The following is a 25,255-nucleotide window of genomic DNA, read 5'->3' on the forward strand; positions in this document are numbered from 1 at the left end:
CTCTCTCTCTCTCTCTCTCTCTCTCTCTCTCTCTCTCTCTCTCTCTCTCTCTCGATATAACTCACATACTCTAACCTTTTTAGTATATTCACGGATGTGTGTAGCCTCTAATTTCAGAATATTTTCATCACCCCAATAAAACAACACATAGCAGATAGCAGTCACCCCTGTTCCCTCCCCTCAGCCTCTAATCCACCTCATCTTTCTGTGGCTGTGCCTATTCTGGACATCTGTATAAAGAGAACCCTATGATCTTCCTGCCTTTTGTGCCTTTTTTTTGAGACAGGGTCTCACCACATAGTTGACCTTAAACTCATGGCAATCTTCCTGCCTCGGCCTCAGGAGTGCCGGGCCAAGCCTCACAAGTCCTGTGCCACCCTATCTGGTAGTGCCTGACTTCTTTCACTTAGCATCATGTGCTCAGGGTTCATCCACGTTGCAGCATGAATCGGTGCTTCATTCTTCTGCTTATGAATGAATAATAGACCATGTGTACATGTTTTGTTTATCCATTCCTGTTGATGGATGCTTGGGTTGTTTCTGTTTCTCTTGAATCACGCCACAAACACACATGCTCTTTTCCCATTGCTTTTAAGAGAAAGACTTACACCCTTTCAAGACCACAGGGTCCTGCTGGCCTGTCTGCCCACCTCATCTACAGCACCTCGCTCCACCCTGCCCCTCTGCCTTCCCCTGCCACTGGCTTCATACCATTCCGTATACATCCATGCCTGTCCTCTCTGTCACCGGGCCTTTGCATGTGCTGTGCATGCTTTTTTGAGAGTTCCTGGCACCTGTACCCTGGTGCATCCCCTACTCACCTTTCCTGTGTAAGAAAAAGCTTCACTCTTCCCAGAAAAACCTCTACACCTCAGGCTCTGGCACTTATCTTCCCTAATAACTACAGATGTTTCATGCGGTAACTTTACTAATCACTGCTTTTCCCCAGATTATTAGTGTGAGGAGGGCAAGGGCTGTGACTTACTTTTATTCATCATCACATCTTTCATCTGGTGCCATACTTGGTAACTGTTAATGCATGAATCGATGTATGAATGAATGAATTCTGCTTGCCCTGTGATGGGGGACAAGGGGCTAACACTCTGTTAACAATGTGGAGAGGACAGACACCCCTTTCTCCAGGTCCCACCCCTGGCCAAGATAGAGATGCTGTCACCGATCAAGACCCTGGCCTTCTAGGGAGGCAACCCCTCCAGACAGGGGGAGCATGAACAACGATGGAGGTGAATCAGCCGCAGTCTGGTTGGCTGAGGGAGGCAAGGGCCCAGCCCTCTCCCAGACTCACCTGGGTCACAGCCGGGGTAGAGGGCACTGGGGCAGGGGCAGGTGCTGGCGCTATATGGTGGGAGTCCTGCTGTGGCTCCGCCTGTCCTCTGAGCTCCTCACTGGGAACGAAATGGTACAACTGCAGTTTCCCAGCCGGCACGTAGCCCCGAAGTCCTAGGAATGAGCAGAGGTTGTCTGGTCGCAAGACACCTTCCCACCCCTTTCAGAGGTGGGGGAAGTCAGTGGCAGTGAACGCCTCCCACTCCGCTGTGTACCCATGAGGGCCTGACCACCCCCTCCCTCTCCGAGCTCAGTGCTCCTAGCTCCTGCTTGTTAACCTCCAGCGACAGAGGGCTCATTCCCTACTGAGGCAACCCACTCAGTTTTAAACAGCTCTAAAACACATAAAAATGGGTAGGCAATCGGCTTTCTGGGTGCCGGCACCACTGCCCTTGTCCCTCTAGTGGCCACCCTGGAGCAAGCCGCGTCACCGCCCTGGCAAGGCCTCTCCCTTTCCCCACAGGCAGAGACTGTCCTGCTCCTCTCCAAGTGGCCCTGTTCCTTTTCACACATCAGCTACTCCAGCACTGTTCTGACGGCAGCCACTACAGACGGCCATCGCTTCCCAAGGGCTTGCTAGGTGCCAGACCCACGTGATGCCGCAGTCTTCACAACACCGAGGTTGGCTGGCCTTAGGTGGAGCCAGCAGAGCTCAGAGAAGCTCCGTGACTTCCCCCTGTCACAGCTGGGAAAGTGGCCAGGCCAGCTCCCAGGGTCCCAAGAGCCTCCTTGCTTTAATACTCGTTCCATTACTTCTCCACTTAAGTCACCAGAGTGCCCTTTTATGAGTTCTGCCTGTTTGTGTCGCTTTCTTGATTTTTTAAACTGGCTGACTTTTAAAAACTTGGCCTTGCACTATATAATAACATGAATACAATCATGGGCTTATGGTCTAGTTATCTTTTCTAATAGACATTGAAATAATTTGGAATGATAATGAACCGTTTGAAGGAGAAAATAACTCTAATGATAGTCCTGTGCGCCCCTCGTCTTGTGAGCCACGTGCGTATCTCTGGAACGGGTTGCAGGATATTTCACCGCCCCACATTCATGGTGTCACCTGCCTTCAGTCTGGTTACACAGGGGCACCCAGACCTGAGCAGCAACCCCAAGGCCCAAGGCCATGACCAGTAGTGAAGGTGCACCCCTGACTGCCTTCATTTGGGACGTCCGACTCCCCTTGGTTTGGCTGGGACCAAGTATCCCCTCTCTGTGCATGTCTCTGTCTTTCAGGGCTCCTCTAAAGTTCTCTCCGTATATCTGTCCACCCCAGTAGCCTGGGAGGTCCCCAAAGCAGGGATTTGTCTTATTTGCAGAGCACCCAGCACAGGTGCACGATGAAGGGCATTGCGATGGAAAAGTGAGTTCCTCTTTCTGGCATCTTCGTGTCCCTGGGTCACACTAAGCTCCTTGTGCCTGAGCCCTGCAGCTGTCACCTGTGCCTATCCCCACCTGCATTTCCACGGTCAGACTTGGCCTGCAAGAGTTCCACGCCTCCCCACCAGCTGTGGCTGCAGTGGCTTTCCCAGGAGAGGAAGGGCCCCCAAAGGCCACACACCTCCAGTGTCCACCAGCCAGCGGCTGCTGTGGCCTTTGGTGTCCTTGTTTTGAAGCAGGGCCACGATCTGGCCCCGTGGCAGTGTCAGGTCCAAAGTCCCTGCCCTGCTGATGTTGCTCGTCACCTGGTAAAGCTTCCCGGGACCGTACTTGCTCAGAAGAGCCTGCACCTGGCGCTCAGAGCCTGGAAGGAGTGGCTGGGGAAGGAGGGACAAAGACAGACACAGGAGCGTGAGTGAACAGTCGAGGCCAGTGCCGATGTGTGCTGAGAGTTGGGAGGCGCAGCCTGACCCCGCCTCTGCTACGACAGGGCCCCTCTCCACGGGGGCAGTCACGCCCTCAAGGACATCTAAGAAGAGACTTCGATTATCTGGGATTCTCTAAGTTCAGTTATAGAACTCTTGGAGTTGGACCCTGCCTTCTGCCTCTGATATCAAGCTAAATTGTTCCAGAGGAAAATGCCCATTTAGGTCTCTCCCTCCTCTGACACTGCGCTCCACGGGAGCACCAGCTGGCACGGGGCTGGCAGTGGCGTCCTTCACTCCCGAGTGGAGGAGGACATGCTGACTGCGAGTTTCCACCCACAAGTACATCCTGAGCATCTACCAGGTGTGAGGCATGGCATCTACACGAGGGGCTCTGCTCGGATGGAAACTGCCATCTAGCTGGGAGAGTGACTCGGGCCACTTCCGGCTCATCCAAAAATCTCCTGGCATTTCCTGTCAGTCACTGTTCTATGCAAAAACATCAGAAAAAAAAAAAAGTCCAGGGGGTGACTGTCCCCTCTTTGTAAAACCAATGAGAAACTAAATATGTTAACTATACATGATCCTTCCATTCCTACTTATATTTGTACTCACAGCACTTGTGTGTGTGTGTGTTTACCATGTCTTGTGCAGTTATTTTGTGGGGAGATGTTAAATATGGAGCAGGCGTCCATCAGGAATATCTGGGCCAAGATCTGCCACTTCCTTAGCAGAAATTAGGACTAAGAATCAGGACAGGGCTGGGAATATAGCTGGGTGGTACAGCTCCTGCCTAGCAGGTGCAAGGCCCTGGGTTTGATTCCCAGCATCACAAAAACACACACACAAATGAATTAAAAATCAAGCCAGCCCAGGATTCCTAAGCAGGTCCTTAAACAGCAGCATAGGGACGGGGCAGCTGGTTTAGACAGTGGGGCCGGGGAGGTTTATTTTCTGAGTGATGCTGGTGACATAAGCATGTGTACTGTGAGGGAGTAGACGTCTTCCTTCTTCCTGAAGTCTGTCCACCTGCCCGGAGGCCACAAGGACTGCTCGTGTCCGGGCCAGATCAGCCAGGGATTCACAGGTCTGTGTGGGGGTAGCAACACACACTGGGATTATAAGTCTTTCCATGTGTTTCTTCTTGTTTTTCTCTCTTCATTTTTTTCTACAATAAGGATGGATGGCTTTTCCAGTAAGAAAAGTGCAATTACAAGGTACCTGAGGAGGCAGAGGAGGCCGCTACTCTCCACTGTCTGCGCGCTTCCCTTTTCCTCCCATCTGCAGGTCGGGGCGCACGCCCAGCACCCTGCTGCAGGCACAGCTCTTACTGTGGCAACTTTAGGCCTCCATTCTCCGCTCTCTGGCCAGGTCTGGAGACCATCTTTGTTTGCCTGCTTTGCTGGCCCTTTTACTTGTTTCCCTGGGTCCCTGGGGCCTGTTCCCCCTTCTGAGGCCTCTTGGTGCTCTTGTGACCCTTTCAATTCACATTTCACATGTGAATGGACAGTTTTCTCAAATCCAGGTTTGTCATTCTGGAAAACACATGCGCACGCACACACACACACACACACACACACACACACACACACCTTCAGCTACTTTTATAACACACAAGCTAGGTGCAGCGGTACACGCTTGTAATCCCAGGGACCCGGGAAGCTGAGACAGGAGAATCTCAAGTTTGAGGCCAGCCTCAGGCTTAGCAAGGCCTTGTCTGAAAATAAAAATGTTTAAAAATACTTGAAGAAGTAGTCCTGGGCTCAACACCCAGTACCAAAACAAAAAGCCAACAAGCATCCCCCACCCCCAAAAAAAGAAAAACTCAAAACCAAAAGCCATCACACCATCCAGGTGCCCCCTTCGGGGGACTGGAATATGCTTTTTCCTTATACAGTGTTTTAAAGGAAAATACTTCTTAAAAAATTGGCCAGCCAAAGATTTGTTAACCATCATACCGGTGATACAGTGTCATTTGCAACTTAAAAATATATCAAAAGGAGAATCTAAATGACTTTGTAGACGAAGTGCCCATGATTTTGAATGTTGGTAATGACGGTGGTGTTGGAAAGTAGAGAGGGAAAAGGAAACGTTGCGGTTTCCAAACCTGAAGTTCCAGTCACTTGCCCACCCTTTTGCCTAGCTCCACTTCAACAGTGAAATATTTGGCTTTGCTTATTTTCAAGCCCAGAGTTCAGTGCTGCCCGTGCTCCCCGCTCATGAAGCAGCAGCTGGAGTTCTCACCCCAACCCCAGCGTGTGGAAAAAGGAGACACAGGACTGGGCCAGGCAGAAGGGGAGGAAAGGGGGCCGAGGCTCGCCCCGCTGGCAGGCGAAGAGCTCACTGGACAGTGATGGGGCGGGAGGGACACTTACTTGTGAGGTGGAAGGTGGCAGCACCCTCTCAAAGTTCTCGCGAAAGGAGTGAAGCTGACTACTGCCTCGGTCCAGTGTGTCCTCCACCAGCTTCCGGAAGGCCGGCTCCGAGATGTGGTGGTGAGGCAGCTGGGCGGGACGGACACGTCAGCAGGAGACAGGAGGCAGGGTCCCTGGCCACCAGCGCTCGAGCTCCAGATAGAACCCTGGTCCTTTCTATCCCAGTGGGCTGCTGTGTTTTCTGCCCACTGCTCTTAAGAAAGTGTCCCCCATGGGGGTCCAGCAGGACCATCCGTCACGGGCTGTAGCCACAGGGCTGGTGGTCCTGCATCCCTTTCTCTTAACCACTGTGATTGTACACAGGATGACAGTGGAGCCAGACAAGGCCAACAGGAGCCTGCTCGTCAGTCAGTCCATGAAGGCTGGGAACATGAGGGTCACTCTTCCTTTGCATCGTAGGAGGGGAAGGTACACACTTGCAGCTTTCCCTAGCCATCTTTTTCTCACTGTACAGAACTAATATGCATTATGGAAAAGAAAGCCAACCAGGAGAGAGAAACAGATCCAAGAGATAAAATTAAAGTCAGAGTCATCCTAAAGCTAGGCATGGTGGCGCACGCCTGTAATCCCAGCACTCAGGAGGCTGAGACAGGAGGATCGCTACAAATTTGAGGCCAGCCTGGGCCACATAATGAGTTCAAAACCAGTCTGAACTATATGTCTCTAAAAAAAAAAAGCCAGGGATTTAGCTCAGTGGTGCCACTGCCTGCCTTGCAAGCACAAGGTCCCAAGTTTGATCCCTGCTACAAAAAAATTTAAAAAAGCCCATCCTGGCCACGTTATCCATCCCGGTAGAGGCCACGCCTGAGCCTCAAGCCTCTGCTGGCATGCAGATCAGCAGCTTCTTCTTTATGCTCCAGCTGGTTTGGTTTACACTTAGGTAACTCATAACCCAAGAGGCTCTAAGTAGCTCTCTGTCCTGAGACCCTGACCCTGTTACAGATCTTGACTCCTCCTCAGACAGTGATAGGTCCAACTCTCTGAGCCGTCAGAACTTGCTACTCTTAGTTCCGACCCAGAGCCATTCTCCCCCAGGCTGCAGAGAGATGGAAGTTTCTGCCATTTCCCTACTGCCTCAGGGATGGGTCCCAGGGAATGGACTGCAGGGCACAGAGAGGGTCAGCTCGCCGCAATCCCCGACAGGCTGTTAACAGTGCACAGTGCAGGGCCCGCGGGAAGCGCCCTCACTTTCTGCCCTCAGAAACGACTCTCCGATAATGGCATCCCTCCTGCACATCCCAGCCAGCGTGCACTGCGGGCCGAGGGAAGTGCAAAGATCGCCTAGTCAGATTCACTCTTCTGTCTTCTGCTGCTGGGAGGGAGAAGCACTTCTTTTGTTTTTTCTTTTTGGTACTGGGGATCGAACTCAGGTCGTTGTGCTTGCAAGGCAGGCACCAGAACCACTGAGCTAAGTCCCCGGCCCTAGCACTTCTTGCTGCAGAGGGCTCAGGTATAATTCAACTGAAATCAAGTGTCTCACCTAGAAATTTGGATTAAATGCGAGGAGAGCCAAAAAGAAGCAAAGCTCACGGTGCAGCTGACCTGCAGCTGAGCCATAACCCCGCCTCCAGTGGGAGAAAGCAGGCTCTGGAAAGCACTCAGCAGAAGTTCATCCCGAGGCTGCTAGAGCACAGATGATGGGAAGAGGGGCTCTCCTGCACCCACTACCCCAGAATCCCCCAGAAGAGGAGTTCACAGAGCGCCTGGGAAGACTCATTCCTCTGTTACAGGTCGCTAGACAGTGACAGGCCCAGAGGCATTTCAGGCCAGGGAGGGATCCATGCGAAGCGAACACGGTCACGCTCAGAAGGGTGTGCTACGGGCACAGAGTGGGGTTAGAGGTCGGAAAGGTGGGGCGGAGGGCAGGGAGGCAAGTCCTGCGGGAAATGTCACGCACAGAATTGGATAGGCAGGAGACAGCAAGTGGTGTGAGGAGCCCTGAAGTCGCTCCCAAGGTCCTACTCCTGAGCCTGATACCACAGAACGAGGTGCAGAGGAGGCTGGGTACCCTTCTTGCATCAGTTCTAGCCTTCAAACTTCTCCACTGAAAGTGTGCATCCGGAGGTTTGTCCAAACCTCTCTGGAATTTACTTCTGCTTTCCGCTGACAGCTCCTTTTACATGCTGTTGAGGATTCTGATCGGGACCAGGGCCTCGAGTTGAACGGCCAAGGTTCAAAACCCACTATCAGCTGTGCGGCCCTACCTGAGGTACTCTACCTCTCTACGCTTTGTTTTGGCTTCTTTAGTTTTGAAACCAGTATAACAATGTTACCCACTCTGCAGGGTTTGTGCTGAAGAATGAATCAAAGAACTGTGTGGGGAGTGCTCCAGACAGATAGCAACTATGCTCCTGAGGGGCAGCTGCTAGGGCGGTAGCAGTGACACTGGTTTGAGGCATTTACTGCACTCCTAACTGGGTAGAAGGTCACCAACTTGCAGCGTGTTCGAGGGATGGGTTCCCAGTCTGCTATTTTCCCAGCAATGCCTCCTATTTCCCTGATTCCCAGAACCTGGGAGATGCTGGAGTCCCAGTCTGATCCTGGCTTGTATGGTCTGACTTCACTAGAGGAGGGAAAACAGGCAGGGGAGAGATCTAGAAGCCCCTTGCTGTTACCCCCTCCGAGCCTGTCTGGAAGGTTCAACCTCCCTACCTCCCACCCTACACCCACCTGGCTAAAGGGCCATGCCCCAGGGATGCCCCAGCCCCAGCGGCCTTACCTGGGTTATGCTGCCCTCTGCCCTCTGCAGCACTTGCTTTGCAAGGTCCCTCTGCAGAGCTGCAAAAGTACGAAGGATCTGGCCCAGCCACTGCACCACCAGCTGGTTAAACTTCGGGAGCTCAGCCACCAGCAGGGAGTTGAGGGCCTGGTACGTGTGCCGGTCTGCCTCCTCCTCGTAAGTCACGCTGCCCACCTCCAACAGCTTCTCTTCCAGCCGCTCAAAGTCCAGGAGTTTATCTAGACGCTTCTTGATCAGGTTCTGAGGGCCGACCAGGGCTTTGGCCAGGCTGCACAGTGGCCGCCACACCAGGCTTTTCAGCCTCTGCTTCTGTGGGAAGAGGGGAGCTTGGGAGCCAGGAAAGGAGGTGGCAGAAGGCAGGGTGGGAGAAGGGGCTTTGGAGGCAGGCTGCCTCTGGTTCTAGCCCTCGCTGCACTGCCTGGATGTGACCTGTAGCATGTTACCTCACCTCGCCAGGCCTCAATTGTCTGTCCAAAAACGTAGATGGCTTGCAGTATGCTTATCAAGACTGCCTGGCACAAACAGGCAATCAATTTATGCCACTTCTTAGTACCGGTGATGCAGAAGTCTTGTTATTTTTATTCTTTTGGAGGTATTAGGGATCGAACCCAAGGCCTCACCCATACCAGGCAATGTACTGCTACTGAGGTAAGCTACAGTCGGTGCGCAAAGATTTTGAAAAAAAGACTCTGCATAGAGTGGTGATCAAAAGGACGGTTTGGAGCTAAGCCCTCTGTACGTGACTGACCTTCTGTATAAATGACCCAGAGAGGTCATGGCTCTGAGCTTCAAGCTCCCTTCTGCAGAATGGAGGTATTGACAGGAGTTCCCCAAAGGCGTGTGGTGAGGAGTAATGGGGTAGAGAAGACAGAGGGCTTAGCACAGTGCCGGGCAGAGGCGAGACTCGATGAACACCAGCAGGGCTATTTCTATCAGAAAATGCACTAAAACCGGCCTCTCTCCTGCACTAATACCAATCCCTACCCAAAGTGGTTTTGGATGTGACAATTGTATAAAAAGTGCACGACTTCTGAACATTACTCTTGGAGGCTCTGCCATCTGCCTGATACAGAAAGGAAGCAGAAGTTCTACTCACAAACTCCAGGAAGGCCTCATGCCACAGGTCTCTGGCCAGGCTGCAATACTGCCCCGCTGGGCCCCCGGGGATGTCCAGGTCACATTCGTGAGGCCGGAAGTGAAGGAAAGCCTGGGTGCAGGGACAGGAAAACGCACTCAGGGCTCTCAGTGGCCGTTTTACACCTGAGTCCCCTCTGGCAGATCTCCCACAGAGGGGCTGCAGGCTCTCTGCACACCCTGTGACAGGGAAGCACACGGCCTTTTCTGTCCTGCCCAACGTGGGGGATTAGAAAGCCCTCCCTAGACTGAACCAACGTCCCAGTGACCCCATGAGTGCTTTCTGACGTCACATCTCAGCATACAACCTTTGTGATACTTTTTGGTCCGTGTTATGCATATATTGATACTGTTCTTTAAATAAACGATCTCAATTTAAACCAATGCATTAAAAAAACTTATGATGCTACCACAAAGTAAAAACAAGTAACACCTGCCATAGATAGGCATGTGAAAATCATTCCTATAAAAACAAGATGATGATATTTTTGTTTTTGTTTTTTGGGTTTTTTTGTTTTGTTTTGTTTTGGTTTGTTTTTGGTTTTTTTGAGACAGGGTCTCACTATGTAGTTCAGACTGCTCTGGAACTCATGGTAGCCCAGGCTGGTCTCGAACTCACAGCGACCCTCCTGCTTCAGCCTCCCGAGTGCTGGGATCACAGGAGTGCACCACCACGCCCGGCAATATATTGAAGTTTTGTTTGTTTATTGTTTTTTGGTTTTCTTTTTGGTTTAAGACAATGGTATTAAATTCTAACTGGGCACCGCTGCTGGCTGAAGATCCCCACCCTGCCACTTGTTCTGCAGGTATTAAAGACAAAGCAGCCCAGAGGCTTTCTTGGACTTGGTCAGGAGGCTGAAAATGGGAATTTCTCACCCCAGGAGTTTATGCTAGCAACATATCCGCATCTAAGGGAACACAGCCTCAGCACCTCCAAACATTCACCTGCCTGCGAATGTCCTCATCTGGCTCCATCAAGGCCTGATACTCGCAGGTCTTTTCCTCCTTTTTCATGACCTGGCTCAGAATGCCTTCCCCTTCCTGCTCACTGTGCTACAATGGGATCCCGGTGGTTCAGACCCTTCCACTGGGGTCCCTGGATGGTGCACGAATAAGCAGGGGCACTGACCCTGTCACACGGAGGAGCATGGAGCTGTGACCGCCGTCCTCTTGCATGCACCCGATATCCCACCCCCTCCATCATGCACGGAGGCGTTATCTCCCCTGACTGAGCTGCCCTGGGCAAATGGATGCAACTGACATCTCGCCACCCAGGGCAGAATGGATGGAACGGGTCGGGACAGTGACAAGAAGGGAGGGGAGATCCTAGGTGGCCATAGAAACTGGTGGCCCTGTGGGCTGAATTTAGTTGAAGAGTTGTATCTTCTTGGGCCTGCATAGCATTTTAATTTTTATCGAACTAGCTGCTCACATTAACACATCAGGAGATTTCACCTAAAAATCTGCATTTCCGGGTCTTACTGTTACTATTGTTCTTAATCAGAAGAACTGGCCATGCCGGGCCCACATTCCCGCGCAGGAACAATCTCCCAAAGTCAAGCAATAGTGGCTCCTTTTGATCATTCATTCAGCCATCTGAATTTCAAATATACGGGAGCCCGCTGAACACATTTCATAAACTGCTTGTCAGAGGCGGGGCTCCTATTTACCGCATGGCCTATTCCCTGCACACCCCACTCGGTAGTGAAGTTACTCGCCGGCCGTCTTCTGGCATCTGAGCTATCTCCCTGGCTCTAGGTACTGGTCCCTGGAGAAGGGGCTGCTGTGGGTTGCAACCCGGCCCAGTGGAGCTGCTCTCGTGCAGTAGCACGGTTGGGGGCGCTGCTGGCAGCACAACTGACTGGGTGACCTCATCCACACGGCCGGTGGCCAATGCCTCCACAATGCGTGACTTGGCCACCAGCCCAGACCTGCCCTTTACGAACTCTGCAGGGTCCTCACCTCCAGGTTTTCCAAGTAAGTTGCCACATTGTTCTTCAGCTCTGTCACACACAGAGACACCCACTGGAATTTCTCCTCTAAATCATCAAATTCCTTGTCTTCTGTCTGCAAGCGAAGCATTGCATGTGAGGGCTGAAAGGGTCCACAAGGGGGCAGTGTACAACCAGCTCCCACCTCCCAAGTCCTCACTGGGGAGAAGCTTTCCACAGACGTGTCCGCTACGGCAAGTTCCTCCAGCACCAAAATTGAGTGGGACAGTCAGAAAGGTACTGCAGCTCAGTGGTTTTGCATTCGGACCATAGATTCGGGCACATTTGCTTCCTAGCTACGTCACCATGGTTTTACCTTCTCTGAGTCTCTGTTTTCTCATCCGTTTGCAACATGAGGATAATAAAAACACCAGTTTCATTGCACGGACCCGTCAGTCCTGGTTCATAGGAAGAACTAAAAGTGAGTTGCTGCTAATAGCTCTTTGAGGCTGCACGCACAATCCCAGAGACCAGCTCTCTCATCTGTAGAGAAGCCCCAGAAAATAAAGGCCCTTTGGAAACGGCGGGGGGCTCTTCTGGGCCCCTCATTATCTCAGCCTCAGCTGCCTCACTTCTGAAAGGAGCCTCAGCCTCCCACCCCCACCCCCTTAGCAGTAGCTGGGGCGCCTCCCCACCCCAGCGAGCCATCTCACCCTGGGCACCAGGCCCGCTTCCTGCTTCAGCATCTGGCTCAGCCGCGTGGTCTTCTTGGAGAGCGTGTGAGTGCTGATTCGGGCCAGCCGCTCCCGGAGGGTCAGCTGCTCCACCTTGGTGTACTTCGAGGCTGCACCAACACAGGCAAGAGAAGGGGCTTTTAGTGGCCAGGGCTGACCCGGGAAAGCCAGCATTCCTGGCGCAGCTTTCTGGGCCCAAGCATCCTCTTCAGGATCTGTCACTGGAATGGGGAGTCGCGGAGGGAAAATTCACGGCTCAGGGCCTCCGTCCCAGGTGTGAGCTTCCAACCTGCCCGACTCTGATGCGTCACCACTCCTCTGGGCCTCCGGTGCCTCATCTGTAAAACGAGGCTGGCCACTCGCAGAGCTGCTGGGAGGATCCCTCGGCCAGGTCTAGCCAGGCCAGCAAAACCACACTTTCAGCTTCCTACTCCTCTGCTATCTCTTACCATAGGTGGAGAAAGGAGCCAGGAGGAATCCAAAGGCACTGAAGACAGTGAGGCCTGCTGAGGAAGACCCAGGCCTGAGTGTGAGACCTGGCTCTGTCCCTTACCAGCTCCATGACTACTAACAAATGATGCAAGCCCTCCTTTTACCCAACTGTGAAATGGGTTAACAGGGCCAACCTTAGAGGCTTAGTTCCCCGTTGAACTTGAGATAACAAAAGAAACAATTGCTCAGTTCTTAAAAAACAGTTGACCACTATGCTGTTGGTCATCCCACGCCGTATACGTGTGTTTAGTTATCACACTGTGCCCATAAATATTTGTACAGTTGAAATAATAATGAAAAAGGACATATCAGCTAAATTTTTATTATCATAGTGATTCTGTGTGCAACTAAGTTTCTCTACACCTGGGATGTTGCTTCATTTTCCTAATCTTTCTACTGCCGCAACAATGACAGGGTTCCCTCCGGCCCCCTGCTGTACTCGTTTCTCCTCCACAGTGTAGCGGCCACATGGGTCCCACAGGGTTGATCTCACTTTGGCTCAGACGGTGGGTGCTGAGCAGAACCCTCCCTCCAGGCAGTGGTGGTTGGCTCCGTAGTGATTGGCATATAACCAGCCCATGGCAATTTCCTAGCCATGGGGATGGGTTCGTGGTAAGCCTGAGTGGGTCTTAACAGAATAAAGGTCCAAGTAAACTTACGGCTAAAGGGAGAGAACTCCTATCTCACCCTAGAGGAGATGGCATATAGATGCGAATTTTAGAACAATAATAGCCACTTTTTTATTTTTTAGGGAAACCAGCTTGAAGATGAAGCTAATGTAAAGCCGAGGGACAAGAGAAGTACAGGCGAGTGAAGGTACGATCCTCATCGAATCGAACCTTAAGCCTGTATTACCTCTGGATGCATAATTACAAAAGCCATGGCATCTTCTTTATTGGTGAAGCCAGTTTGCTCTAAGGTTTTCGTAACTGGATGCGCTCTCCTGATGTATTCCCTAAATGGCCCGAGTCCTTACCCACTTCCTTGCGCATCTTGTACTCATTGATGTTGGCATTCACGTCCTGGAGGGCAGAGGTGGCCCTCTGAAGGACAGGGTAGGAGCTGGCATCGGGGAGTGTGTTCTCCAGGATTTTCTGCAGCAGCAGTGGGTACTTGGTAATCCTCTGCACAGGAATTACCAGTATGAAGCTGAGGCCTGACGGTCCAGCTTGTGGCCTAAGGGAGAAGGCTGGTGTTAGGCAGGGAAAGCCCGCCCTTCTGGGCATCAGGGGTCCTGGGCTATATTCGTATAATCTCAGGCAAGGTGCCTCCCCGCTGTGGTCCTCGCGGTCCTCGGGAGTAAGGTGTAAGTCCAGATGCTAGATGGGGTGGGTCAGGCCTGCTCCCCCATCTGTACCTAACCCAAGGGTCCGTTCTCCGTTCTCAGCTTCCTGCTCTCCGGGCAGACACAGCTGACCACCACCTCCCCTTGAGACGCATTCTCTCAGCCCCAGACCCCCATGCAGCCTTCTCTGCTGTCCTCGCTCCAACGCCGGAGCATCCTGGGGCGTCCTCTCCACCCATAACTCTCTCAGTGACCTCATTCGGCCCTATGGTTTTAAGATCACATTTCTACCCCACACTTCTATCCAGGGCTCCAGACTCACCCATTCAACTCCCTCCTTGACACCCCTACTCCAGTATGTCCCAAGCACAGCTCTACGCTGGACATTCACACGATACTTTACTTAATACAAAGCCTGCTGCTTTTAAGAGCTTGTTTGGAGTTCTAGCAGAAGAGCACATTTACTCGTATAACCTTGGCCGAGGAAACGGTCCTCTTATAAGGGGTCACCCTCTCTTACCAAGTGTGTACCTGTGGGAGAGACGCACATACTGCAATGAGGCAGGAAGGAGACGCCTGCCCGGCCGGCCAGTCAAACCAGCTCAGACAACCCTGGAGAGCCATAGGTGACAGATGTCACAGCCAGGCTGTCCTCACATCCTGTTATGCTGCCATTTATTTATGTATTTATTTATTTTGAGACAAGATCTTGCTATGTAGTCCAGATTGTCCTTGAACTCACTATATAGCCCAGGCTGGCCTCGAACTCATGGTGATCCTCCTGCCTCAGCCTCCCGAGTGCTGCTGGAATTACAGGCATGCACCACCGTGCCTAGCCTCTGCTGCTTTTTTTTTTTTCCTTCTGTACCAGGGATCAAACTCAGGGACTTGCACTTGTGAGGCAGTCACAGGGTGCCACTGAGCTAAATCCCCCTCTGCTGCCTTTTAAAATCACACACACTTAATTCTTCCAGGTGCATTTAAGGTATAAATACTGTATACTTTAGTGTAAAGTTATAAATACCTGTCTAGTAGCAAAAGTCACAATTCCTATAACTTCTTAAAAATTGTTTAGCATTTAAATAGTTGAAGCAAACAGCAAAATGTTAACTCTTGCTCGTTTTAGGTGGGAGGATGGGAATGTTTGTTGCATCACCCTACTGTTTCTAAAGGCTTGAAATTTTCAGCAGAGAAAAAGGCGCTGGAACACACGGAGCTGAGTCCACTCCAGACGCAGCCCTGAAGCGTGGGTGACCACGTCCAGGCCCCTTCTTGATGTCTGGAGCTTCATCAGGGAGTCCCGGGTCAAGGGCACCCAGGACGGGCACTAACAAGATTTTCTTGGTTTGCCTGGTTTCTGAGAAACCCGCAGAACTTCAGCCTGTAGCCGTCCGAGTGCCGCCTCTGAGAAGCCTCACAAATGCTGCTCAGGTCTGTCCTGCAGCCCTTCCCGGATGGCTCCCTGGCCCCTACTTATTCCTAAGGAAAAACCTCCAGACCAAATGTCCCGGAAAGATGAACCAGGAGGCCGGGAAGATGCAGAGCAGGTGGATCCCCTCAGAGGCAGCGGGCCTGGGGAGGCAGGGATAGGACCCGATAGGACCTGATAGGACCCGCCTCTGCTGTCCGTCTGTCCTCACCAAGGGTGTCCTGGAGCTTGGCTGACAGTGGGCAGATATTTGTAAAACCCCATCCTCTGGGCTGACTTTCCCTGGGAAAGAGCCAGCTGTCTCCTGGGAAGCCTGGCACCTCACGAAGCGAAGGGCGAGGGGCCTGTCCCTCAGAGGGCTGATGACATCATGCCAGCTCCACAACCATCAGGCGTCTCCAGCGAACCACGGTGGCTGTTCACCTCTATAACCTCTCCCAGGTAATCCGCAGATGTTTTATTCGGTCTTTCAGATGCGCACCGAGAACAGAAGGAGAATCTGCAGATCTGGGTGAGTGCGAGGGGACAGGACCTCTTCTCCCAGTCCCTTGGTGGGAGTACCACTTAGCAAGGATTTCTCGGAGAACAGTGAGGCAGTTTCTGAACTGCACAAACCCTTTGCTCCATCGACCCTGCCCTAGAAATCTACCCTGTTCGCTTAAGCAAGCAAAGATGAGGGCAGAAATTATTCAGCCACTGTATTTATCATTGCAAAAAAAAAAAATTGAAAACAATCCAAAAATCCATCAACAAGAGAAGGGTCAAGTAAACCAGAGTCCATAAGCTGTCCTAGAAGGACCTCTGTGTAGGCGTGAAAAATAACACAGGAGAACTATTCATACTGTTGTGAAAAGATAGTCATAAACCCAGTGCGGTGGCGCACACCTGTAATCCCAGCACTCACGAGGCTGAGGCAGGAGGATCGCTGTGAGTTTGAGACCAGCCTGGGCTACATAGTGAGTTCTAGGTCAGTCTGAACTACATATGAGACCCTGTCTCAAAAAAACAAAGCAACAAAAAAAAAGATATTCATAACTCTGCTGATTCAGTGAGAGCAAGTTCTAGAGCAGCATGTTTACTAGAAGCTCCTAAAAAGTATCCTCCCTGCTTATCTGTCAATCTGTCTGTCTGAGAATATACAGAAGAAAATCGGGACGGAAAATATTAACAACTGGGAGAGGGATGAAGAAATGGGAGACCAAGGAAGAGTGAACTTTTACTTAGTATATTTGCATATAATTTTCTTTCTTTTTTTAAAAAAATAAGCATATAAAAGGCTGGGGATTTGGCTCAGTGGTTCTGCCACCTGCCTCACAAATGCAAGGCCCAGAGTTCCATCCCCAGTACCAAAAAAAAAGCACATACTGCTTTTAGATTTAAGACAAACAATGAACTGATAAAGGGAAAGAAAGAAGGCTCTGTGCCTCCTGCAAACTGAGTTGCCTCAACCATCATTCCAGGACCTGGGTGTTCGTGTGACTGATGCAAGTCTGCCTCCACCCGTATCTAAGCAGAGCTCCCTGCTCGCTGCAGAAGGGCGTCTGATTCACTTGGCTCTCAGAGGCAAGTGCTCCCTTGAAAGACAGGATAAAATGAACACCTTCCCAAATAAAGGAGCAAGGTAGGCACTTTGGAACCACGGAGAGTCTCATTAGAAGTACATCCATGCTGATGTCCGAGGAAGGATCAGGCAGCACGGTGACTTGAGGTGGCCAGGCTCAGGGAAGTAGCCTGTGGTCGTAAGCACCAGAAAGCCAAGATTGTTGTTTCAGGAGGGAGGAGATCAAAGCGCAGGCTGACAGGAAGGGTGTTGCCCCTGGCACAGTCTGAGACCAAACACTCTCAATCAGGGCTCCTGGCAACCTGCAGGCCTGGGGGTTCCAGGCATGGAGCAGGCAGAGGCCAGGACCCGGAGGCCTTTCACACACCATTCCACACTGCAGAGAGGAGTTCCACATTTCAGTCGTTGCTCTGGACATTCAAAAACTAAACAAAGGCCTCAGATCTGCTGTGATTTGGGGAGCCATAACAGCTGTCACGCTTGAATGCTACCCATCACATGGTATAACACTGGAAATCACCATGACATCACCTTTTTGTCTGTTTGCTTTTTGAGACAGGGTCTCACTATGTAGTTCAGACTGCCCTGGAACTCACTGTGTAGCCCAGGCTGGTCTCGAATTTGAAGCACTCCTCCTGCCTCAGCCTCCCGAGTGTTGGGATTACAGGCATGTGCCACCACGCCTGGCAACATCCCCATTTATACACAACATGCCGGCCATGTGCAAGAGCATCACCTTCCTGTGGTCTCTGACTTCCCACGGGGGAATGTTATCCCTACTTCAATCACTCTGCTTTCTCCTTTCTCTTATCGTATACAAGGCAGTCGGAATTGTTTGGAATTGGCATCTTCTGCCCTTCACCTTCCTGTACTCCTTGCACAGGATGACACTAGTCTTTCCTTTAATCCGGACGTATTTGTTCTAAGTAGATGCTAGCATCTGGATGCGTCACGATGGCATTAATGTCACGTGACCCAAGCATATGCACGATGAAATACACATCCTTTTATTAGAAATTATTTTCTTTTATTTCTCCTCTGTATTACAGTTAAGTCATCAAATTGATTATTCAGTTATGAATATTAGGTAGGATTTTTTTTCAAGCCCTGTCTTGGGACTGATGGAGTTGGGAACCAGAGCATGGACTCAGAGAAAATGTATCCCTGCCCAGCTAAGATAACCTAGACCAGCCGGGATTCACTGAGAGTCACGCGGACCACGCAGCTGCACTCCATGAGGTGCTTTACCCAGAAGAAAACTAGATGTGAAGTGGCTCCCTCCCAGCCAGGGGCTGAGTCAGATCTGCTGCCTGGCTCCAGGGCCTATGAGAGAAGCTCAGATTGCAGAGGATGTGACAAGCAGCGGCTTGGTGCCAACTAGGGCTCTCACACAGCACCTTTAATGTGTGATGCCTGGATGCCTGGGTCATGTTATACCCAAGTCTCTAGTTTCGCGTAAGAAATCAATGGATCTGGCTACAGGGGACTTGCTTTCTTTTCTTTTCTCTTTTGAGACAGGGTCTTGCTATTATTTCATGCTGGCCTTGAACTCACTATGTAGCCCAGGCTGACTTTGAACTCATGGTGATCCTTCTGCCTCAGCATCCTGAGTGTGGGGTCCACAGGCACGTGCTACCACGCTGGTTACAGGAGACTCACTTTCTACGTGGCACTCCAGGCAGGTGGTTTGCAAAACACGGCTGTAATTATTTCCCTTCCTGTCTCCACAGACCTTTGGTTATGAATTTGGAGGCCCTCTCACCAAGAGAGAAATCTGTTTCCCTCCCACAGACCTGGGCTTAGCTGTACCACTTGATTTAAATGGCACTGAGACTTCTGAAGGCCTTGCTGTCACCATTGCCCTGGCAGCCTGTGACCGCCACGCGAGCAAGCCAGCCTGCCCCGCAGGAGGAAGAGAGAACTCGTGGCCAGAGCTGAGCCCGCGCCTGCGCCCCAGATCAGGAAGGAGCCCAGCCAAGGGCAGCAAAGCTGACCGACCCAGGGATCCCAGATCCATTGGGTGCTCAGCGATGACCAGAAGAGTCTTTTTCCTGACCCCTGTTAAATTGCTAAGATGAAGAAGTGTGAGCTAAACAAATGTGTTTTCAGTCGCTGTGTTGTGGGGGTGGTTTGTTCCCTGGCAAGAGCTACCAGACACAGGAACAACCCTCGGGCTGTGGTCTGTTGCCTCAGTCTCCACTCCTCCCTTTTCTCCTACACCGAGCACCTTGCTTTCCTGGTTTCTGTCTTCTGCCTCACTCCTACGGAAATGGATTTGGAGACCCTCGCAAAGCCTCCATTTGGGAGGCCCACAAGTGGGAATTGAGCGTAGTTATTTACGAGGCAAGGAGAAGCTAGAAAATGGGTACTTATACAGGAGACTTTGGTGGAGAGAGGGACACTGAGGAGTGAGACTGAGACAAAGGAGAGACGGTAGGAGGGGCCACATGGGAGCATCTGCTCTGAATTTATACCGCCTGCTATTCTCCTGAGTTAAGAGGGAGGTCAGAATAAGATAAATCAATACCAATAAGCAGCCACGTTTTCCTCCACTACTCTGATTTCCAGAAAATGGTCTTCGTCTACCTCGATGTGGTGAGGTTGCCAAAGGGAACTCTCTTTTTTTTTTTTTTAATAAGAAGTATAAAGCTGGGGACAGTGGTGCACGCCTGTAATCTCAGCACTCGGGAGGCTGAGGCAGGAGGATCGCTGTGAGTTGGAGACCAGCCAGGGCTACATAGTGAGTTTCAGGTCAGTCTCAACTACATAGTGAGACCCTGTCTCAAAAAACCAAAACAAACAAACAAACAAAAATTTAAATAAGAAGTACAACAACTTGTAGGAAAGGACAGACAAATGACTCAGCCACATAAAAAGATAACCACCTTCAGTCGTGTGATAAAAATGCAAGTAAAACCATGACAAGACACTCTTTTCATCCCGCCCCCAGAGCAAGCACCCTCAGTTTGATAGGACCTTCTGGTGGAGAGGCCGTGGGGAAACGAGCAGGCTCATCTGTTGCTGACAGGAGCACGGAGTGATGTAGCCACCACAGGAGGAGATTTTATAGTTTATCAAAATTATCGATACACACTTCCTTTGAGGAAGCAATTCCACTTCTGGAAAAGTATCTTACAGCTAAACTTGCACCAGAAGGAGTCAATGTGTATTAGTGAACAGCAAATAAACACTGTAGCATTTTCTATAATACCAAATGGACAGGAATAAAAGAGATGTCTACCCACAGAGACCATTTAGATAAACTGTGGTCCAGCCGCCGGGTGGAATGGTGGATACAGTCAAAGGCTCATGAACATTATGTGCTGAAATGCAAAGACCTCCCAGGGAGATATAAGCAGCACGTGATGTGAAACAGACACAAACTTTGATTTAAAAGTAGAAAAATAAGAGTATTTGGAATTGCTTGTATATACAAAAAGGAACTACACAAAGATACACTGGAAATGCTAAGCTGTTACCTTAACTTTGGGGGGGTGATTGGGTACATGAAGGGACAGGGCTGGGAAGGGGTTTTGTTTTTTTTTTTCACTACATAAATGCTTATGCTTTACAGTTTCTGAATCATGTAACTATGTTACTCATTCAAAATTTTACATTGAAAAGATCTGTCCCCTGCATTTTTTCTACCTAGACTCCCACCCGCAGGTGCCAATTCTGGGCTATGAGGCTACTGGGAACAGTTCTGACCGTTTTGCACGTGGCAGGGCTTCACCCTCTGTACAGAGAGCAGCTGAGGTGACACACACCTGCTTCCCGTCCTTTATCCTGACACCCCCTGGGTCCCGCCACATCCCTGCCCTTCCTGTAGCTGCCTAAGTGCCATTCACTAAGTGTTTCTGGTTCCCTGCCTCTAGATGTAGGATGGTATGCGGGGCCTGCCTCTGGGAAGATGGAGAAAGCAGGGGTTAGTCTAGGCCAATCAACTGTGCGAGAGATGCAACTCTAAACCAGAGCATTTCAAACTAGCACTGGGCATCTGGAGCTCCCTTGTCCTTCATCAGTTACCGGCAACCCTCCAGACAGTGGCTGCTGTGAGTGGCTGCTCCCTCCTGGAGTAGGATGATGAAGGGGAGAGCCCACAGTGGAGCATAAGGAAGATAGAAACCCAGGTCTGAGACCACTGAGATTCCGGAGCTGCTTGTCTCAGCAGCACAGCCTGGCCTGTCCTGACTGATAAGCAACTGACATTATTCTGAAGCAGCAAGAGCAGCTGAGGAGGACCGAGATAAATGACTTTCAGGGTCAATAGGCAAAGGCTCAGTGGTCACACTACTCACACCACGGCCTGAATGATGCTCTGGATCTCCCGCTGTAGCTCCGGCTCCTTCCGGTACACTTCCAAGAGCAGCAGGGCCTGGTCATAGTTGGCACAGTAGACCTTATAGACTTGCTCGAAATCCTCTTGGAATTCCAGGAATAAGTGACCTGGTGGCAAACAGGCAACAAGGGGCTGTCAAGGGTGGGTCCGTGTGTCCTCTTGCTTGGGACAGGTAGGCAGGAAGTGAGCCAGCCCCCTCTGCAGTGAGACCACCCGGCTTCACCAACCTTGCTGGACGCAAGTTGTCTCATCTCTCCGAGTTTCTGTTCTTCATCTTAGTTTTATAGACTGCTGGGGGATTGAGCAGGGGTAGAGCACAGCTGCTGACCTGCGAGCACAAGGTGGGTGCCCCTATGCTTAGGACGGGAACTGTTTGGAATTTGGACTTTTTTTTTCAGATTTTGGAATATTTACATTTATATAGTAAGATATCTTGGGAACAGGACCCCAGACTAAACTTAGAATTCATTTATGTATGATGTATTCCTCTTGCCCGTGGTCTGAAAGTAATTCTTTACCACATATTGAGTGTACCTGTGTTTTCACTGGGATCCATCACTTAAGGTCTGTTGTGGATTTTTCCACATCTGGCATCAAATTAGGACTCAAAAGTTTTCGGGATGTTGGAGCATTTTAGACTTTGGATTTTAAGGCTAAAGATGATCGACCTACTTAATGAACGTCAGCTATGACTGCAGTAACAGCAGCAGTGATGCTCACATTTGGGCCGTGCTTTCCAGCCTAAAAATACACTCTGACCCTTAACTTACGTTACCTTTATGATTAACTACAGGTGGCAAGTAGAGTCAGGCACCCCCAGTTTTCAAAGACACGTGTAGCCCAGTACAGTTAATTGTGAGTAAGGGCGTGGGCATTAGTAAAAATGATGGCCAGATCTCAGAGTAGGCCTTCCCCAGTCGTGTAACCTGGGGAGGTATTTGACCCCTCCAATTCTCTGCCTTTTCATCTACAAAATGGGGATGCGATTAGTATTCACTTCCCAGAGTTTGTCTGTCTGTGTGTGTGTGTGTGTATGTGTGTGTGTGTGTGTGTGTGTGTATTAAATAAAACAATACATGCAATTCACCAGTTGTAAATTCATTCACCAAAGATTTGCCAATTGCTTATTTATTGATTATGTGCCCAGCACTCTGCTAAGCTCTAAGAATAAAACAAAGCCTCTGTCTCATGGGGTCTATAGTCTAACAGGGAAGACAGACAACAAATAAGTACAATTGGCCCTCCTTATCCGTGGTCTTGCACGCACAGATTCAACGAACCAGGAAAAATATGTCTGTGCCAACCATACACAGGCTTTTTTTCTTGTCATTCTTACCTAAACATTATAATATAATGACTATCTGCATAATATTTATATTTTAGTCATATAAGAAATCTGGAGATCTGTACCAACGCCCCATGAGGAATGTAATTATACACTGTAAACATGTAGCATTAGAAATTCTTTAATTGGAGATGATTTGAAGGATGTGGGAGGATGTTTATAGGTTATGCAAATACCGTGCCACAAATATAAAGAACTTGAACATCAGTGGATTTTGGTGTCTGAGAAGATCCTAAAACAGCCTTCTGCAGATGCTGAGGGATGCTTGTACACTACGTATGTCTTGAGTAACACGGACTAAAGCAAAGCAAACGGAGCGAGAGAGTTCTGGGGGCTCTGCTTGGGGGAGGTCTCCATGGAGATGAGGGTGTCTGTCAGATCAGCAGCGACTGACCCTGGGAATTCTGGGGATTCTCAGGGAAGTAGAGTTCAGGGCAGAAGCCCAGAGAGGGGAGCTTGGGTATGGGAGTAATAGCAAGAAGGTAAGGGCAGCTGAAGAAAAGTGAGCAAGGGTAAAGAAAGAGATGGTAAATCGAAGTCAGATCACACAGAGACTCAAGGTGCACAGCAAGGTGCTCCCATTTATTGTAAGGGTGGTGGAAAGCAGGGCTGGGGCTTTGCGCAGGGGTGCGGGGGTCTGATTTCTGCTCGGTTTCAGCACCTTGTGCTACCGCTGGAAGTTGGATAAACACAGGGAAGATCTGCAGAGCCCCAGGGCGAGAACAGCATGCAGGCTCATGAAGTGCTCCACAATTTAAAACCAGAAATGAAGGCGACTGGGTGCCGCAAAGGGGTGCTGGACGGAACCGGGTGGGAGGGATGGGGGAACGGGGTCTACAGAAAGAATCACAGAGCAGAAACCACACTCCACTGAAAGCACCTTTCTGCAAGGCTCTGACTCTTGGGACTATAGCAGTTGTTCCATAGACCTGGAAATACTCTAAAAAACAATGTCTATAAATTACAAAGAAAAAATACCAGTCCCATGTTGACATTAAACTACGGGTCAAAAGTGGTAAGAGGCAAGGTGTGCTGGGGCAGGGCTCTAATTCCATCTGTCTGGGAAGCTGAAACAGGAGGATCTTGAGTTTGAGGCCAGCCTAGGCAACTTAGTGAGACCCAGGCTTAAAATTTTTAAAAATTTTTAAAGAGAGCAGGGTACAGCTTTTGCCTAGCATGCATAAGGCCCTGGGTTTAATCCTCAGCACCACAAACAAAGTGGTAACAAAAATAGTTATGAGGAAGGTATAAGCAATATTCAGACAAGAGAATGAGGTGGCTTTTGCCAGGGAGGAAGTGAAGGTAAAGAGAAAACAATGTATTACCTGCGCAGGGCAGAGAGGAAGCAGAGACCACAAGAATTCCAGGCGACCCTACTGCCTGCCATAGACACTGGCTGGGCCTGTAACCTGGACCAGCCTCCCTTGGGGCACCACAGACGGTGCCCAGAGGAGCACAGTCCAATTAAAAGTCCCCACAGTAGGATTAACACCTTGGACAATGCCCTTTCCCTTGCGCAGGTCCAGCCAATCCTCAGGAATAACTCCCAAGAGAAGCTCCCAGAGCCAAGACGGGCATGACCAGGAAAGACGATCCCAAAGCTTCGGTTAGGAGGGTCTGTGTGATTAGAGGGGCTCGGCTGCCAGGGTCCTTGCAGAGGTGACGCTGCTGGGAGCTAATGTGGGTCTGACCATGAGACACAGCGCTGTCCCCACATTCTCCTCGGTGTCCCGAGGGACATCCTCAGGAGTATGACAAATGTGTCAAAGAAACCATGTCACACCCACGTGGCTGGAGCAGGAGTGCTTTAGTAGCTAACGGCGGAGAGGGTAAATGCCCAGCAAGGGAGAGGTGGGACACCTCCCAGGACACCAAAGTAAAGGCTTTTCCTCCTCTCCTGTCCTTTCGTGTTTGGGAAGGGGAAAGTCCGTTAAGATTGTTCAGACAGACTTGCCTGAGGTCTAAAAATCGTCTTAAATGCTCTTGCTATTCCTTAGGAAAAGGGCTTCCCTTGCATAGCTGACCCAGCATGCAGTCACACTAGAGAGAAGAAACACCGTATGGGCTCTTTGTGCCTTTTTGGCTAACCACAAAGGACAAAGGATGAGGAGGGTCCAAGGTTTGAATGTTTACCCCAGAGTTCATGTGTCGGAAACTTAACTGCCCGTACAACAGTGTTGAGGGGTGGGACCTTTAAGAGGTGATGTGGTCACGGGGACAGGTATCTGTGGGCTCCCGTTGCCTCTGACATGCTGTGTTTCAAAGATTCCAAAAACAGACTCCCTTTGAACTACACTTCCATGGAATGCTACACCAACAACCCCCTAGGTCTTTTGCTCACCAATTAGGTGCACCTGCTTCTCTTCCTTGGAGGCTGTTTCCTGCAGACCATGCAGAAATCTGCTGTTCACCTGGATGATCTCATCGAGGTTGCAGAACAGGACATCCAGATCTCCCTGCGGCAGCTGAAAGGAACGAAGACGTCACAGAGGTGGACGGTGTCTGGTTTGGGGGACTTCACTAGCAGGCTTCAGAGAGTGGTTCCAGACACTCATCTCATCCCGGTCCCACCCCTCAGAAAGACTGACAGCCCCAAGGGAATGTTTATTAGGATTGAAAATCTCACAAGTTGGGGTTTTTCTTTTGTGTTTTTTTTTTTTTTTTTTTTTTTTTTTTTTTTT

The 25,255-nt window shown here is 50.4% G+C and overlaps 1 protein-coding gene across 2 annotated transcripts in view; it reads right to left on the reverse strand.

Moving 5' to 3' along the window:
- Nucleotides 1-25,255, reverse strand: part of Arhgef37 (Rho guanine nucleotide exchange factor 37) — a 30,944-nt gene that overhangs the window by 4,261 nt on the left and 1,428 nt on the right. The window contains exons 2-12 of one of the 2 annotated variants that reach the window (XM_033766668.1): nucleotides 24,916-25,039; nucleotides 21,189-21,336; nucleotides 13,592-13,791; nucleotides 12,103-12,233; nucleotides 11,421-11,525; nucleotides 9,421-9,531; nucleotides 8,304-8,633; nucleotides 5,525-5,653; nucleotides 2,906-3,101; nucleotides 1,307-1,461; nucleotides 13-1,029 (exon numbers count right to left, since the gene is read on the reverse strand). In XM_033766668.1, coding sequence (XP_033622559.1) covers nucleotides 988-1,029; nucleotides 1,307-1,461; nucleotides 2,906-3,101; nucleotides 5,525-5,653; nucleotides 8,304-8,633; nucleotides 9,421-9,531; nucleotides 11,421-11,525; nucleotides 12,103-12,233; nucleotides 13,592-13,791; nucleotides 21,189-21,336; nucleotides 24,916-25,039 — 1,671 coding nt within the window. In that variant the 3' untranslated portion in view covers nucleotides 13-987. Of the gene's footprint in view, nucleotides 1-12; nucleotides 1,030-1,306; nucleotides 1,462-2,905; nucleotides 3,102-5,524; nucleotides 5,654-8,303; nucleotides 8,634-9,420; nucleotides 9,532-11,420; nucleotides 11,526-12,102; nucleotides 12,234-13,591; nucleotides 13,792-21,188; nucleotides 21,337-24,915; nucleotides 25,040-25,255 lie in introns of those variants that run through there. The other variant, XM_010627144.2, reaches the window with a different exon arrangement.

Source organism: Fukomys damarensis, unplaced genomic scaffold, assembly GCF_012274545.1.
Source record: "Fukomys damarensis isolate Sample0158 unplaced genomic scaffold, DMR_v1.0_HiC HiC_scaffold_3, whole genome shotgun sequence".
In the NCBI taxonomy this organism is placed as follows: Eukaryota; Metazoa; Chordata; class Mammalia; order Rodentia; family Bathyergidae; genus Fukomys; species Fukomys damarensis.